Source organism: Daphnia magna, linkage group LG4 (genome assembly GCF_020631705.1).
Source record: "Daphnia magna isolate NIES linkage group LG4, ASM2063170v1.1, whole genome shotgun sequence".
Taxonomy (NCBI): Eukaryota; Metazoa; Arthropoda; class Branchiopoda; order Diplostraca; family Daphniidae; genus Daphnia; species Daphnia magna.
The window spans coordinates 4,163,309-4,178,231 of record NC_059185.1 but is presented as its reverse complement, the minus strand read 5'-3'; the positions used below and the strand labels follow the sequence as shown (position 1 = coordinate 4,178,231).

At 40.6% G+C, this 14,923-nt stretch overlaps 2 protein-coding genes and 2 long non-coding RNA genes across 4 annotated transcripts; 2 read left to right on the top strand and 2 right to left on the bottom strand.

The window, feature by feature from the left end:
• Window positions 1-174: 174 nt before the first annotated feature.
• On the top strand, window positions 175-4,647 carry LOC123471064 (cubilin-like). Its single transcript, XM_045171931.1, has 13 exons — window positions 175-340; window positions 435-574; window positions 926-985; window positions 1,570-1,629; window positions 2,355-2,481; window positions 2,615-2,769; window positions 2,872-3,192; window positions 3,275-3,427; window positions 3,491-3,521; window positions 3,593-3,858; window positions 3,947-4,105; window positions 4,174-4,356; window positions 4,419-4,647. Exons 1-13 carry the CDS (start codon window positions 175-177, stop codon window positions 4,578-4,580), a joined length of 1,983 nt encoding a protein of 660 aa, XP_045027866.1. The 3' UTR covers window positions 4,581-4,647.
• Window positions 4,648-6,828: 2,181 nt separating this feature from the next.
• On the bottom strand, window positions 6,829-7,378 carry LOC123471427. The gene is made up of 2 exons (XR_006645866.1): window positions 7,006-7,378; window positions 6,829-6,893 (listed from the first exon to the last, which is right to left on the bottom strand). It is a non-coding gene; the product is annotated as an uncharacterized LOC123471427 (long non-coding RNA).
• Window positions 7,379-7,391: 13 nt separating this feature from the next.
• On the bottom strand, window positions 7,392-9,156 carry LOC123471426. The gene is made up of 3 exons (XR_006645865.1): window positions 8,856-9,156; window positions 8,164-8,768; window positions 7,392-7,768 (listed from the first exon to the last, which is right to left on the bottom strand). It is a non-coding gene; the product is annotated as an uncharacterized LOC123471426 (long non-coding RNA).
• A 575-nt stretch (window positions 9,157-9,731) lies between these two features.
• Window positions 9,732-14,214, top strand: LOC123471063 (cubilin-like). The gene is made up of 10 exons (XM_045171929.1): window positions 9,732-9,897; window positions 11,956-12,048; window positions 12,182-12,336; window positions 12,438-12,758; window positions 12,841-12,993; window positions 13,057-13,087; window positions 13,159-13,424; window positions 13,514-13,672; window positions 13,741-13,923; window positions 13,986-14,214. The coding sequence occupies exons 1-10, from the start codon at window positions 9,732-9,734 to the stop codon at window positions 14,145-14,147; spliced, it is 1,689 nt and encodes a 562-aa protein (XP_045027864.1). The 3' UTR covers window positions 14,148-14,214.
• The last annotated feature ends 709 nt before the right edge of the window (window positions 14,215-14,923 follow it).

Here is a 14,923-nt window from a genome sequence, read left to right as displayed (position 1 = left end):
GCTTTGCTCTGTCCTTCATCTGGACCTATTGTATATAGGAAAAAATGTTTGATTTTATTTTATCTTTATTTCCAGCTTTCCAAGTTTTCGTGATCAGTACTCAGACCAAGTTTTAGTGATCAGTGTTCATACCAAGATTTAGTGATCCATCCTACTTGATTCTTCAACGCAAAAATGAATCGAGTAATCTTTGGAATCACTGCTGCAGGAGTGTCTGCCTTAACGGTTTACCATTGGTATTCGGCTCGAAAGCGCGAAGTTATTTCTTCTACTGATGTCGACAATTTGAACGGGAGAAGTTCTGTCTATCCCCATGTTTTGTCAGAGACAGGAATTCGAGGTAAGTATGATTTGTGTATTACCAATTGGGCTGGTGATACCTCGGTGTCTGGACAGTGAGATACGACTGTGTTTGTGTGACTGACGGTACCCAGACGTCAGCCGATATAGTCACGGTCGTCTTATGGGCGAATGTCCGCGAAGGGACAGCGGCGAAAGAGACGTTAAAGAGACGGACGAACAGCCGTCATCATTCGACTCTTTCCAAGGCCGGCTTGAGTCAACTGTAGTGGAAGTCAGCTGAGAAATCAGATCGGTCGATCGATTTCCTGCAGGTTTAGCCAAAGGGGCCAACCACGACCTAGCACTGTAAAAAGGTGGGTTCGTAAGGGGGCAACACCTATGGGGACTGATTTCCATTGCCGTTCAAGTCACACTGTTAAATCCAAGTATAAAGAATACTTGCACGACAGACACAAAGGTGGAACTAACCGAATTGAAATAAGGAGAAAGAAAAAAGGCTATTTAGTTTTCAATTAAATGAAGGTAAGAAAAATTCTAATTTTCATTTAATTTCAATCAAGGAACGCCTATTTTCTTCCTCCTTATTTCCATACCTGTGTTTTTTAATTCTTTGGCTTCTTAGGTCACTATAGGTTATAGATTCGTGTCGAAATTGGTCACTGCAGAGAGACGGGAATTCAAGGTAAGTTTAATTTAGCCATTCCAATTGGGTTGGGAATACCCCAGTGTCTGGACAGTGAGATACGACCGTGTCTGTGTGACTGACGGTACCCAGACGTCAGCCGATATAGTCACGGTCGTCTTATGGGCGAATGTCCGCGAAGGAACAGCGGCGAAAGAGACGTTAAAGAGACGGACGAACAGCCGTCATCATTCGACTCTTTCCAAGGCCGGCTTGAGTCAACTGTAGTGGAAGTCAGCTGAGAAATCAGATCGGTCGATCGATTTCCTGCAGGTTTAGCCAAGGGGCCAACCACGACCTAGCACTGTAAAAAGGTGGGTTCGTAAGGGGGCAACACCTATGGGGACTGATTTCCATTGCCGTTCAAGTCACACTGTTAAATCCAAGTATAAAGAATACTTGCACGACAGACACAAAGGTGGAACTAACCGAATTGAAATAAGGAGAAAGAAAAAAGGCTATTTAGTTTTCAATTAAATGAAGGTAAGAAAAATTCTAATTTTCATTTAATTTCAATCAAGGAACGCCTATTTTCTTCCTCCTTATTTCCATACCTGTGTTTTTTTAATTCTTTGGCTTCTTAGGTCACTATAGGTTATAGATTCGGGACGAAATTGGTCACTGCAGAGAGACGGGAATTCAAGGTAATTTTAATTTAGCCATTGCAGTTGGGCTGGGAATAGTCCAGTGTCTGGACAGTGAGATACGACCGTGTCTGTGTGACTGACGGTAGCCAGACGTCAGCCGATCTAGTCCCGGTCGTCTTATGGGCGAATGTCCGCGAAGGAACAGCGGCGAAAGGGGCCTGCAGAGACGGGCAGGTCTTTTTCTGAAGCCGGCTTGAGTCAACATTAATCAATTCAGCCGCAATCACGCTGTAGGATTCGGCTGAGATTACTGTTCAAGTCACACTATAAAGTCGAGTATCAGCGGATGCTTTGGACGAAGGACACAAGAGCAATTTAGAATAAGGTCAATTAGATAATAAGTTTGCGACCTGATCGAGTAGGGGAAAAGAGAAAAGGCTTACGTTTCGTAAAGCGTAAGCCTTTTTTCTTTCCGCCCTTTGTCCCCAAACATTATTGAAACTCCTCGTTGGTGAAACGCGGGGTCAAAAGGGTATCCTCTGTCACTGCATTTGAAACATTGATGGCCGTCCGATACATTCAAACCCTTTCCGTTTCTGCCTCTCTTTTGAAATGTGTTTGGTTTTGGGTTAGGTTTGAATGACTTTGCTTTATGTGAATCTACGATGAAGTGCGATGAAAATGTTCTGTAGATAACAAGATGCTTTGAAAAGCGATTATTTTGTTCATTACTATACAAAAAAGACACATAATTACAGCTGCTGAAACACGAGACTCTATAGAAAAACAAACTAGTACTAAACAAGTTCTTAAGCAGAGGGATATTCCGTGTACACATCCATTCCCAGTACACGGACACTTGGAATGGGCCTTCTACTTCATTGGAGATACTTGCAAAAGGAAACGAAGGTTTATGAGGAATTTTCCCAAAATATTTCATTTGAAATTTTAATTTTATTAGGTTGCGTGTGAACATTCAATATTCATTTTATAAAATTTAGTTGTATAAGTACTAACACTCATATTCGTTTGGGAACAATAGTTGCAAACAATTCACTTGATTCAAATGAGATATGGAGATGTCAAAGAAAACATTTCTACTGTGAGTACAATGGCTGTTGGCCGTCCGACCACAGCTATGTATGTGACGGACAAAATCACTGTAGAAATGACCGAGATGAACAATACTGCGATCAGGTAAGGTTATTTTGTTCTCCAGTATTCCGACCCAGAAAGAGATTACCCATATCCATTTCTTTTTTTGGGAGTTGGATTTTCACGGTGATTCTTTTTTAATAGGTATGCAAAGATGGATTTAAATGCGGTCGGCAGTGCATACCCAACGAACTCGTTTGCAATGGAAATTTCGATTGTCTCGGTAAACCATTTACTTTATTCTTTCTTGTACCTGCAGGTTACGACAACATGTGTCAGCAATTCACAAATTCATCGGGAAATTTTTCGTCGCTGATTATCCCCAAGCCTGTAAATGAAATTAGATCTGATAGAATGTCCGATATTGTCCGTAAAACGGCCGTTTTGATATCGGTAGAACCCAATCACCAAATTTGGCTCACGTTTGAAAAATGCGTCACTTCCGAAAACAAACACTTTGTTAAAGTAACATCATATGATACATCAGTTCACCTTTTAAATTGCAGCCACGATCCAGCACCTGATCTATATCAACATTTATCTCCAGATCTATGACGGACCTTACTCCACCAGTCCTCTTCTGTTATCCCGAAGCGGTTCACTAAGTCCATTTTCCGTACGATCATCGTCTAACGAGCTTTATGTAGAATTTCCATCCTATTATGATGTGACATATGGAATCACTGCCGTCTACTCGAGTGTAAGTAGAGTGATTGAAAATTAACTCGATTAAATTCCAACATCCATTTTGTGGAACTTTCAGATAAACGCTACAAGCGAACCATTTATACTAGGTAGATATAAAATTCACTATTATCTGATACGATTCAATACTTCTTGTGCATACTTTTATTTAAATCTGCAGGATGCGGAGGTTATATCAAAGGTGAAGGGGTGATTTCAACGCCAACCTATTCTGCTAATCCCGATATCGCCGACTGCTTTTGGTTCTTGGAAACGAAGAACAGCGAAGATACTATTGTACTAAGCAACTCGGATTTCCTCTCGTATCAGAGAATGAAATTAATTTCTACTACTGCGAGATCCTCTGAGTATGATCATTATGGTCGATGGCAAAATCCTTCACCTGTATCAACAGTACCTCCGCTGGCTGAGTCGCCCTCTCTAATCGCAAGTTTTTTTCCCTTTTTATTCACGCGTTCTTTTTTATCCTTTTAAATTTTAAACGTTCTTTATTATCACCATTTTTAATCAACAGATTCATGACGGATGGAGTACTGAAGGTCTTGTGCTTTACGATGGGGAAGCCAAAGATCAACGGAGGGCAGTCGCCTATTCGATCAGCAACAAAATGATGGTTCATTTGACGTCACCTGAAATTAGAGAACAACCTGCATTCTCCTGGACAGTCTCCAGAGTATGACTTTTATTGATCCTGTATTAAATGGTATAAAAATTAAGCTGGAAACGTCTTGACTCATACAGATTTCTACACCGCAATGCAACCATACCTTTGATGGATCTAATGGAATAATCAAAAGTCCCAACTATCCATTAGTTTATTCGCATCTGAGTGATTGCCGCTGGAACATCGATGTGAAATCTGGTTTAAAAATCCGATTGCTTTTTGCTTTCTTTGAAACACAGGACCAAGCAGATTTTCTCTACGTCAGTTAGATTTAGACAATCGTTTAGGACATCAACACATTCAGCGTTTCTTTTATATTTAGGTATACGATGGACCGACTGTGTACTCGAAGCTGCTGTTGGAAAAATCAGGATCTATTACACCATTTGAAATTACCTCGACAAGCAATCAAGTGCTACTCAGGTTCTTAACTGATGCCAACACTGCGTTTCCTGGTTTTCTTGTTGTTTATTCGACAGTTTGAGTCTTTCTTATTCAGTAATTCTACAATTTGTAATTTGGCCTCAATATAAAAAAGTTAGGTAGCGTCACGTGTAGCGTTTGTTCTTGCAACACTATAATGAAACAAAACTCTACACCTAAGAGAAAATTCAACCTGATTGAGTGAGTTCAACCGGAACTGTAAAGAACACTGACGATGGTATTGAGGTCCGAGAAGAAAAGGGACAACCGAAAAAAACTAGAACATGCAGTTTAGAAATCAATTTACGATGCTAGATCTTAAACACGCTCTTAGATGTCTGAGGAACTAAATAAACACTACGTCAGATTTTGATTGTGTCATTTTGCGAACGCTAAACTTGAAAAGGCCCACGATGATAGTCTTGAATCTGAGAAGAAATACAACAACGGTGTCAATTCAGAAGTCGCAAAGGTTCGTAAAGAACTAAACGCCAAACAGACGCAGTTGGGATGAAAGACTATAACAATAGGCCTACCACCAAAGGTATCAACGCAGATGCAACTATGAAAACAAAAGCGAAGAGGATGCGAATCAGCGAAAACCAAGCGAATTTACGGTGATGACGTATTTCGTCAGACAAGCTAAGCCATTTTAACTGGTCAACAAGGTTATTCAACAGACGATGCAATTTCAGTCTCAAAAAGATTTAAAAGAAATATTCAACTAGCTGATTCGCACATCGAATATAAGCCACTAATCAAGTAACGGTAGAATTAAAATACTTATCTTGTGAGAAGAAACAGATCATCAAAAAAATAGGATATGGAGAACTCGCCATCTTCTCGATGGGCCTCCGTTAATAAAATTCTGCATTACTGATTGACGAGTAAACCACAATGAAAAATTACTGAGTTTTCTCTGAGGAGAGTGTCCTTTCACGATGAGATTCCGTGTAGGTCTGGGTGCACATTTATCACCAACAGATCAGCTTGCAGACACATATATCAACTGAGATAAACGCGGAAGGCAACTAAATATTTTCTAAATTTTTTGGTCAAAGGTGACGAGAAGGAAAGGTAAGATTAATGGACGTGACTTTCGTTCTCTTCCTTTTCCGACCGTCTTTCACGTGTCTTGCTGAATACACGTGTCTTTTCTGTTTATACGACAGTTTAAGTCTTTATTAATCAGTAATTCCACAATTCGTAATTTAGCCTCAATATAAAAAAGTTACATAGCGTCACGTGCAGTGTTGTCTTTGCGTTCACTACGTCGAAACAAAATCCTACACCTAAGAGAACGTGGAAATTCATCCGTATTGACTGAGTTCCATCAGAACTGGAAAGAACACTGACGGCTGTATTGAGGTCCGAGACGAAAAGGGAAAGCCGAAAAACCAAGAGAAGATGCAATTAGGCAATTAACATGTTGTGACATATTTCTCCTCCCCATTTTACTGCGCGTTTCAACAAGGAAGAAGTTTGAAAAAAGTATTGAAAAAGGGGTGGAAAATCTTACTCACATACGACCAAAAGAATCTTTCCCAAGCATCTTCGACCTATGGTGTCAGCTACCAAATATCTCATAAACCACACAAGATTCTCAAAACAGGTACACGGGATCTATGTAGCTATTTACTCATCACCCGTTCTCAAATTCTTCACGCTCTTTGGAATAACACAGATGAGCTAACTTATGTGCAGGCTTACCAAAAGGCCAAAACAGACGAGGGTGAAAAATCTGGCCTGGAAAGAAACGTAAAGCGGGAGAAAAAAACTGAACGTGAATGCAGACCAAGTGGTCTTTCTACTGTAGGCAATGCCAAAACGCAGCTCAATGAACTAAGCGCATCGGAAATAAAACAATAATTTACGAGGCTAGAATTCAAACACGATCTGAGATGACTGAGGAAGTAGATAAATTCAAGGCGAAGCTAAAAATGGCAAGATTTTAAAAGGCCAAAGATGATCGTCTTGCAACTGAGAAGAAATACAACAACGATCTCGACAACTCGTGCGTTAAGAACTAGACGCCAAACAGATGCAATTGGAATGAAAGACAATAACGATACCACAAGCTGTGCCAACGCAGACGCAATGGCAAAAACAAAAAACGAAGAGGATGCGAATACGGTGATGACGTATTTAAGCAAACAAAAGCCTATAGTTTTACTGGAACAATGCCAGTCAACAGACAGTGCAATTGGCAGTTCCAATTTCTAAAAGATTTTTAAAGAAATATTCACCTAGCTGTTTTACACATCGAATAAAGGTTTCTAATCAAGTAATGGTAGAATTGAAACACTTACCTTGTGAGAAGAAACTGATCGTCGAACATAAAGGACATGCAGAACTCGTCATATTTTTGATAGACCTGCGTAAATAAATTCTTGAACACTAACTGACGGGTTAAACAACCAGAATAACCATACACACCACAAACCATAACCATAAAAACTAATCGGATTTTCTCTGGGGAGAATGACCTTTCAAGTGGAGATTCCGTGTAGGTCTGGGTGCACATTTATCCCCAACAGAACACCTTGCACACACATATCAACTGAGGCAAATGCGGAAGGCAACGAAACATTTTCTTCATTTTTTGGTCAAAGGTGACGAGAAGGAAAGGTAAGATAAATGGACATGACTTTCGTTCTCTTCCTTTTCCGACCGTCTTTCACGTGTCTTGCCAACGGCGTGACTATAAGGCAGTTCGATATCCATCGAACGATACAGTCTAGACTAGCTAGATGTCGTTTAGGTGACAACAAGGCTTTAATAGATGCAAGTTTAAATGCCGTGACAGAGGATACCCTTTTCATCTCGCGTTTCACCAACGCGGAGTTTCAATAATGTTTGGGGGAAAGGGGCGGAAAAGAAAAAAGGCTTACGCTTTACGAAACGTAAGCCTTTTCTCTTTTCCCCTACTCGAACTTCGGGTCGCAAACTTATTATCTAATTGACCTTATTCTAAATTGCTCTTGTGTCCTTCGTCCAAAGCATCCGCTGAGACTGGACTTTGCAGGGTGACTTGAACAGTAATCTCAGCCGAATCCTACAGCGTGATTGCGGCTGAATTGATTAGTGTTGACTCAAGCCGGCTTCAGAAAGAGACCTGTCCGTCTCTGCAGGCCCCTTTCGCCGCTGTTCCTTCGCGGACATTCGCCCATCAGACCACTACATGACTTTGCTTGTGGCCATTCACAAAGCCAATAGTCGTATCCCACTACTTGGACACAGAGACTTTGCCTAAGAAACAAGACGACAGAGGAAAGAAGAAAAAACCTAAGAACAAATATTCACCTTTTTTCCTTGCGTCAATTCGGTTGGTTCCGTCCCAGTGTCTGTTGTGCACTTCTTCGTTTTCCTTGAGTTAACAGTGTGACTTGATACTTGAACGGCAATGGAAATCAGTCCCAGCCCACTACCGTTGGTTCAAGCCGGCTTTAGAAAGAGGGTAATCCCATCTTCATTCGTCCGTCCATGCCTCTTTCGCCGCTGTTTTAGCGGACATTCGCCCATAAGACGACCGTGACTAGATCGGCTGACGTCTGGCTACCGTTAGTCACACAGACACGGTCGTATCTCACTGTCCAGACACTGGGATATTCCCAACCCAATTGGAATGGCTAAATTAATCTTACCTTGAATTCCCGTCTCTCTGCAGTGACCAATTTCGACCACTTTCTTCGTCCACTTTGGGACTCTTCAGGTAGAAGCGGCGAGAGACACCCACTTCTACCTAATAGAGGAATTGACGTCATCAAATTCCAATAATGTTCCGCATCTTCGTCTCCAGTGTCTCCCTTATAGGTGGATTTGGTGGGTGGCGACGTCGATAACGATTGGATCGAGTTTACAACATTCACCACCAGGTGCACTTTCACGGACGTCTAATCTCGGTTACCTGGTGTGACTTACGGTTTCTCCCGCTAGAGTGGTTGAACATCTATCGGGACTCGCACATCTTAGCAACTATTATTGTTTAACAATTACTTTTACGTGCCAATGCATAGTGAATTCACCCAGTCAAGCTTTTGCGCCATACTCATCAGAATACATTAACCGAACACCGTCTGTCTAATATTGATAATATTACGATTGTTCACATTCATTCATTGTCCATCACCACCGGTGATGGTTCCATCATTTTTATTTCATAAGGTAAAACTCTGAGTCTCTGCTTTGTAGCTTGATCTCTAATTTCGTCAACGACATCCCTAACCGTGTAAACGACATCAGCAACATCCTAAATATTTACAAATAAAATTATTATAAGGCGCTTTTACCAAGCACAGGTACCGGTCATTTTCTTTCGTCAACTTATAACTCTTACCTGCATTTGCGCATTTCTGATGAACGCTGCTGAATCAGCAACAAGCTTGCTAATCTTTTTATCCTTCATAGCGAGGTAAACTTGGTTGACACTATAATTCAAGTGGCGATGAACGAAACGATATGTTTATGTACTGTACACTGGACCAAATTGAACCAACACTGAGCAGTGAGCAGCTGCACGTGTGCTGTTTTGGTCGTAAATGAAAGTGAGAGAAGACTGCTTAGACTAACCTTCATGTATGACGTCAAAACAGTGATTGTCAACTGTTTTTGGGCGCTGTTTTCAATCAATCTTTTTCGTAACTGACAATTTGATTTTATCCAACGAGTCGATTGCTTAAGCACAACAACTCGACAAATTGTTAGAAAAAGGTGGTTCCCTAACGCAACTAGCTTAACTTGTACATATTCCCTAATGCACCACCTTCCTTGTGCGGCCTTTATGCACCATAGAGGTTGTGGCCCAGCACCCCTATAGAGGAGACCTCAATCCGCGCATAATACAAAGTTAGATCGATCGTCCGCTCCCAAAACTTTGAAAGTGCCTTGCCTTTAATGCAATAACTTACGAAAAAAACTTAAATATCTACATTAAACGATTGAACAATGTTTTTTCAATAACCTTAATTTAAAAAATAGCCAGCAAGTGTCATTTAAAAAAAAAATTCCCGTCGAAAATACAAAAAATCAGAGGCCAGGAGCTTTGCTCTGTCCTTCATCTGGACCTATTGTATATAGGAAAAAATGTTTGATTTTATTTTATCTTTATTTCCAGCTTTCCAAGTTTTCGTGATCAGTACTCAGACCAAGTTTTAGTGATCAGTGTTCATACCAAGATTTAGTGATCCATCCTACTTGATTCTTCAACGCAAAAATGAATCGAGTAATCTTTGGAATCACTGCTGCAGGAGTGTCTGCCTTAACGGTTTACCATTGGTATTCGGCTCGAAAGCGCGAAGTTATTTCTTCTACTGATGTCGACAATTTGAACGGGAGAAGTTCTGTCTATCCCCATGTTTTGTCAGAGACAGGAATTCGAGGTAAGTATGATTTGTGTATTACCAATTGGGCTGGTGATACCTCGGTGTCTGGACAGTGAGATACGACTGTGTTTGTGTGACTGACGGTACCCAGACGTCAGCCGATATAGTCACGGTCGTCTTATGGGCGAATGTCCGCGAAGGGACAGCGGCGAAAGAGACGTTAAAGAGACGGACGAACAGCCGTCATCATTCGACTCTTTCCAAGGCCGGCTTGAGTCAACTGTAGTGGAAGTCAGCTGAGAAATCAGATCGGTCGATCGATTTCCTGCAGGTTTAGCCAAGGGGCCAACCACGACCTAGCACTGTAAAAAAGGTGGGTTCGTAAGGGGCAACACCTATGGGGACTGATTTCCATTGCCGTTCAAGTCACACTGTTAAATCCAAGTATAAAGAATACTTGCACGACAGACACAAAGGTGGAACTAACCGAATTGAAATAAGGAGAAAGAAAAAAAGGCTATTTAGTTTTCAATTAAATGAAGGTAAGAAAAATTCTAATTTTCATTTAATTTCAATCAAGGAACGCCTATTTTCTTCCTCCTTATTTCCATACCTGTGTTTTTTAATTCTTTGGCTTCTTAGGTCACTATAGGTTATAGATTCGTGTCGAAATTGGTCACTGCAGAGAGACGGGAATTCAAGGTAAGTTTAATTTAGCCATTCCAATTGGGTTGGGAATACCCCAGTGTCTGGACAGTGAGATACGACCGTGTCTGTGTGACTGACGGTACCCAGACGTCAGCCGATATAGTCACGGTCGTCTTATGGGCGAATGTCCGCGAAGGAACAGCGGCGAAAGAGACGTTAAAGAGACGGACGAACAGCCGTCATCATTCGACTCTTTCCAAGGCCGGCTTGAGTCAACTGTAGTGGAAGTCAGCTGAGAAATCAGATCGGTCGATCGATTTCCTGCAGGTTTAGCCAAGGGGCCAACCACGACCTAGCACTGTAAAAAGGTGGGTTCGTAGTAAGGGGCAACACCTATGGGGACTGATTTCCATTGCCGTTCAAGTCACACTGTTAAATCCAAGTATAAAGAATACTTTTGCACGACAGACACAAAGGTGGAACTAACCGAATTGAAATAAGGAGAAAGAAAAAAAGGCTATTTAGTTTTCAATTAAATGAAGGTAAGAAAAATTCTAATTTTCATTTAATTTCAATCCAAGGAACGCCTATTTTCTTCCTCCTTATTTCCATACCTGTGTTTTTTTAATTCTTTGGCTTCTTAGGTCACTATAGGTTATAGATTCGGGACGAAATTGGTCACTGCAGAGAGACGGGAATTCAAGGTAATTTTAATTTAGCCATTGCAGTTGGGCTGGGAATAGTCCAGTGTCTGGACAGTGAGATACGACCGTGTCTGTGTGACTGACGGTAGCCAGACGTCAGCCGATCTAGTCCCGGTCGTCTTATGGGCGAATGTCCGCGAAGGAACAGCGGCGAAAGGGGCCTGCAGAGACGGGCAGGTCTTTTTCTGAAGCCGGCTTGAGTCAACATTAATCAATTCAGCCGCAATCACGCTGTAGGATTCGGCTGAGATTACTGTTCAAGTCACACTATAAAGTCGAGTATCAGCGGATGCTTTGGACGAAGGACACAAGAGCAATTTAGAATAAGGTCAATTAGATAATAAGTTTGCGACCTGATCGAGTAGGGGAAAAGAGAAAAGGCTTACGTTTCGTAAAGCGTAAGCCTTTTTTCTTTCCGCCCTTTGTTCCCCAAACATTATTGAAACTCCTCGTTGGTGAAACGCGGGGTCAAAAGGGTATCCTCTGTCACTGCATTTGAAACATTGATGGCCGTCCGATACATTCAAACCCTTTCCGTTTCTGCCTCTCTTTTGAAATGTGTTTGGTTTTTGGGTTAGGTTTGAATGACTTTGCTTTATGTGAATCTACGATGAAGTGCGATGAAAATGTTCTGTAGATAACAAGATGCTTTGAAAAGCGATTATTTTGTTCATTACTATACACAAAAAGACACATAATTACAGCTGCTGAAACACGAGACTCTATAGAAAAACAAACTAGTACTAAACAAGTTCTTAAGCAGAGGGATATTCCCGTGTACACATCCATTCCCAGTACACGGACACTTGGAATGGGCCTTCTACTTCATTGGAGATACTTGCAAAAGGAAACGAAGGTTTATGAGGAATTTTCCCAAAATATTTCATTTGAAATTTTAATTTTATTAGGTTGCGTGTGAACATTCAATATTCATTTTATAAAATTTAGTTGTATAAGTACTAACACTCATATTCGTTTGGGAACAATAGTTGCAAACAATTCACTTGATTCAAATGAGATATGGAGATGTCAAAGAAAACATTTCTACTGTGAGTACAATGGCTGTTGGCCGTCCGACCACAGCTATGTATGTGACGGACAAAATCACTGTAGAAATGACCGAGATGAACAATACTGCGATCAGGTAAGGTTATTTTGTTCTCCAGTATTCCGACCCAGAAAGAGATTACCCATATCCATTTCTTTTTTGGGAGTTGGATTTTCACGGTGATTCTTTTTTAATAGGTATGCAAAGATGGATTTAAATGCGGTCGGCAGTGCATACCCAACGAACTCGTTTGCAATGGAAATTTCGATTGTCTCGGTAAACCATTTACTTTATTCTTTCTTGTACCTGCAGGTTACGACAACATGTGTCAGCAATTCACAAATTCATCGGGAAATTTTTCGTCGCTGATTATCCCCAAGCCTGTAAATGAAATTAGATCTGATAGAATGTCCGATATTGTCCGTAAAACGGCCGTTTTGATATCGGTAGAACCCAATCACCAAATTTGGCTCACGTTTGAAAAATGCGTCACTTCCGAAAACAAACACTTTGTTAAAGTAACATCATATGATACATCAGTTCACCTTTTAAATTGCAGCCACGATCCAGCACCTGATCTATATCAACATTTATCTCCAGATCTATGACGGACCTTACTCCACCAGTCCTCTTCTGTTATCCCGAAGCGGTTCACTAAGTCCATTTTCCGTACGATCATCGTCTAACGAGCTTTATGTAGAATTTCCATCCTATTATGATGTGACATATGGAATCACTGCCGTCTACTCGAGTGTAAGTAGAGTGATTGAAAATTAACTCGATTAAATTCCAACATCCATTTTGTGGAACTTTCAGATAAACGCTACAAGCGAACCATTTATACTAGGTAGATATAAAATTCACTATTATCTGATACGATTCAATACTTCTTGTGCATACTTTTATTTAAATCTGCAGGATGCGGAGGTTATATCAAAGGTGAAGGGGTGATTTCAACGCCAACCTATTCTGCTAATCCCGATATCGCCGACTGCTTTTGGTTCTTGGAAACGAAGAACAGCGAAGATACTATTGTACTAAGCAACTCGGATTTCCTCTCGTATCAGAGAATGAAATTAATTTCTACTACTGCGAGATCCTCTGAGTATGATCATTATGGTCGATGGCAAAATCCTTCACCTGTATCAACAGTACCTCCGCTGGCTGAGTCGCCCTCTCTAATCGCAAGTTTTTTCCCCTTTTTATTCACGCGTTCTTTTTTTATCCTTTTAAATTTTAAACGTTCTTTATTATCACCATTTTTAATCAACAGATTCATGACGGATGGAGTACTGAAGGTCTTGTGCTTTACGATGGGGAAGCCAAAGATCAACGGAGGGCAGTCGCCTATTCGATCAGCAACAAAATGATGGTTCATTTGACGTCACCTGAAATTAGAGAACAACCTGCATTCTCCTGGACAGTCTCCAGAGTATGACTTTTATTGATCCTGTATTAAATGGTATAAAAATTAAGCTGGAAACGTCTTGACTCATACAGATTTCTACACCGCAATGCAACCATACCTTTGATGGATCTAATGGAATAATCAAAAGTCCCAACTATCCATTAGTTTATTCGCATCTGAGTGATTGCCGCTGGAACATCGATGTGAAATCTGGTTTAAAAATCCGATTGCTTTTTGCTTTCTTTGAAACACAGGACCAAGCAGATTTTCTCTACGTCAGTTAGATTTAGACAATCGTTTAGGACATCAACACATTCAGCGTTTCTTTTATATTTAGGTATACGATGGACCGACTGTGTACTCGAAGCTGCTGTTGGAAAAATCAGGATCTATTACACCATTTGAAATTACCTCGACAAGCAATCAAGTGCTACTCAGGTTCTTAACTGATGCCAACACTGCGTTTCCTGGTTTTCTTGTTGTTTATTCGACAGTTTGAGTCTTTCTTATTCAGTAATTCTACAATTTGTAATTTGGCCTCAATATAAAAAAGTTAGGTAGCGTCACGTGTAGCGTTTGTTCTTGCAACACTATAATGAAACAAAACTCTACACCTAAGAGAAAATTCAACCTGATTGAGTGAGTTCAACCGGAACTGTAAAGAACACTGACGATGGTATTGAGGTCCGAGAAGAAAAGGGACAACCGAAAAAAACTAGAACATGCAGTTTAGAAATCAATTTACGATGCTAGATCTTAAACACGCTCTTAGATGTCTGAGGAACTAAATAAACACTACGTCAGATTTTGATTGTGTCATTTTGCGAACGCTAAACTTGAAAAGGCCCACGATGATAGTCTTGAATCTGAGAAGAAATACAACAACGGTGTCAATTCAGAAGTCGCAAAGGTTCGTAAAGAACTAAACGCCAAACAGACGCAGTTGGGATGAAAGACTATAACAATAGGCCTACCACCAAAGGTATCAACGCAGATGCAACTATGAAAACAAAAGCGAAGAGGATGCGAATCAGCGAAAACCAAGCGAATTTACGGTGATGACGTATTTCGTCAGACAAGCTAAGCCATTTTAACTGGTCAACAAGGTTATTCAACAGACGATGCAATTTCAGTCTCAAAAAGATTTAAAAGAAATATTCAACTAGCTGATTCGCACATCGAATATAAGCCACTAATCAAGTAACGGTAGAATTAAAATACTTATCTTGTGAGAAGAAACAGATCATCAAAAAAATAGGATATGGAGAACTCGCC

Excerpts from the sequence above, each read along its gene's own strand:
- LOC123471063 (XM_045171929.1), top strand. The coding sequence starts at position 9,732 with ATGAATCGAGTAATCTTTGGAATCACTGCTGCAGGAGTGTCTGCCTTA. Across the intron at positions 9,898-11,955 it reads GTCAGAGACAGGAATTCGAG|AGGGATATTCCCGTGTACAC; the intron begins GTAAGTATGATT and ends GTTCTTAAGCAG. Across the intron at positions 12,759-12,840 it reads AAAACAAACACTTTGTTAAA|ATCTATGACGGACCTTACTC; the intron begins GTAACATCATAT and ends ATTTATCTCCAG.
- LOC123471064 (XM_045171931.1), top strand. The coding sequence starts at position 175 with ATGAATCGAGTAATCTTTGGAATCACTGCTGCAGGAGTGTCTGCCTTA. Across the intron at positions 3,859-3,946 it reads CTGAGTCGCCCTCTCTAATC|ATTCATGACGGATGGAGTAC; the intron begins GCAAGTTTTTTT and ends TTTAATCAACAG. Across the intron at positions 4,357-4,418 it reads ACCAAGCAGATTTTCTCTAC|GTATACGATGGACCGACTGT; the intron begins GTCAGTTAGATT and ends TTTTATATTTAG.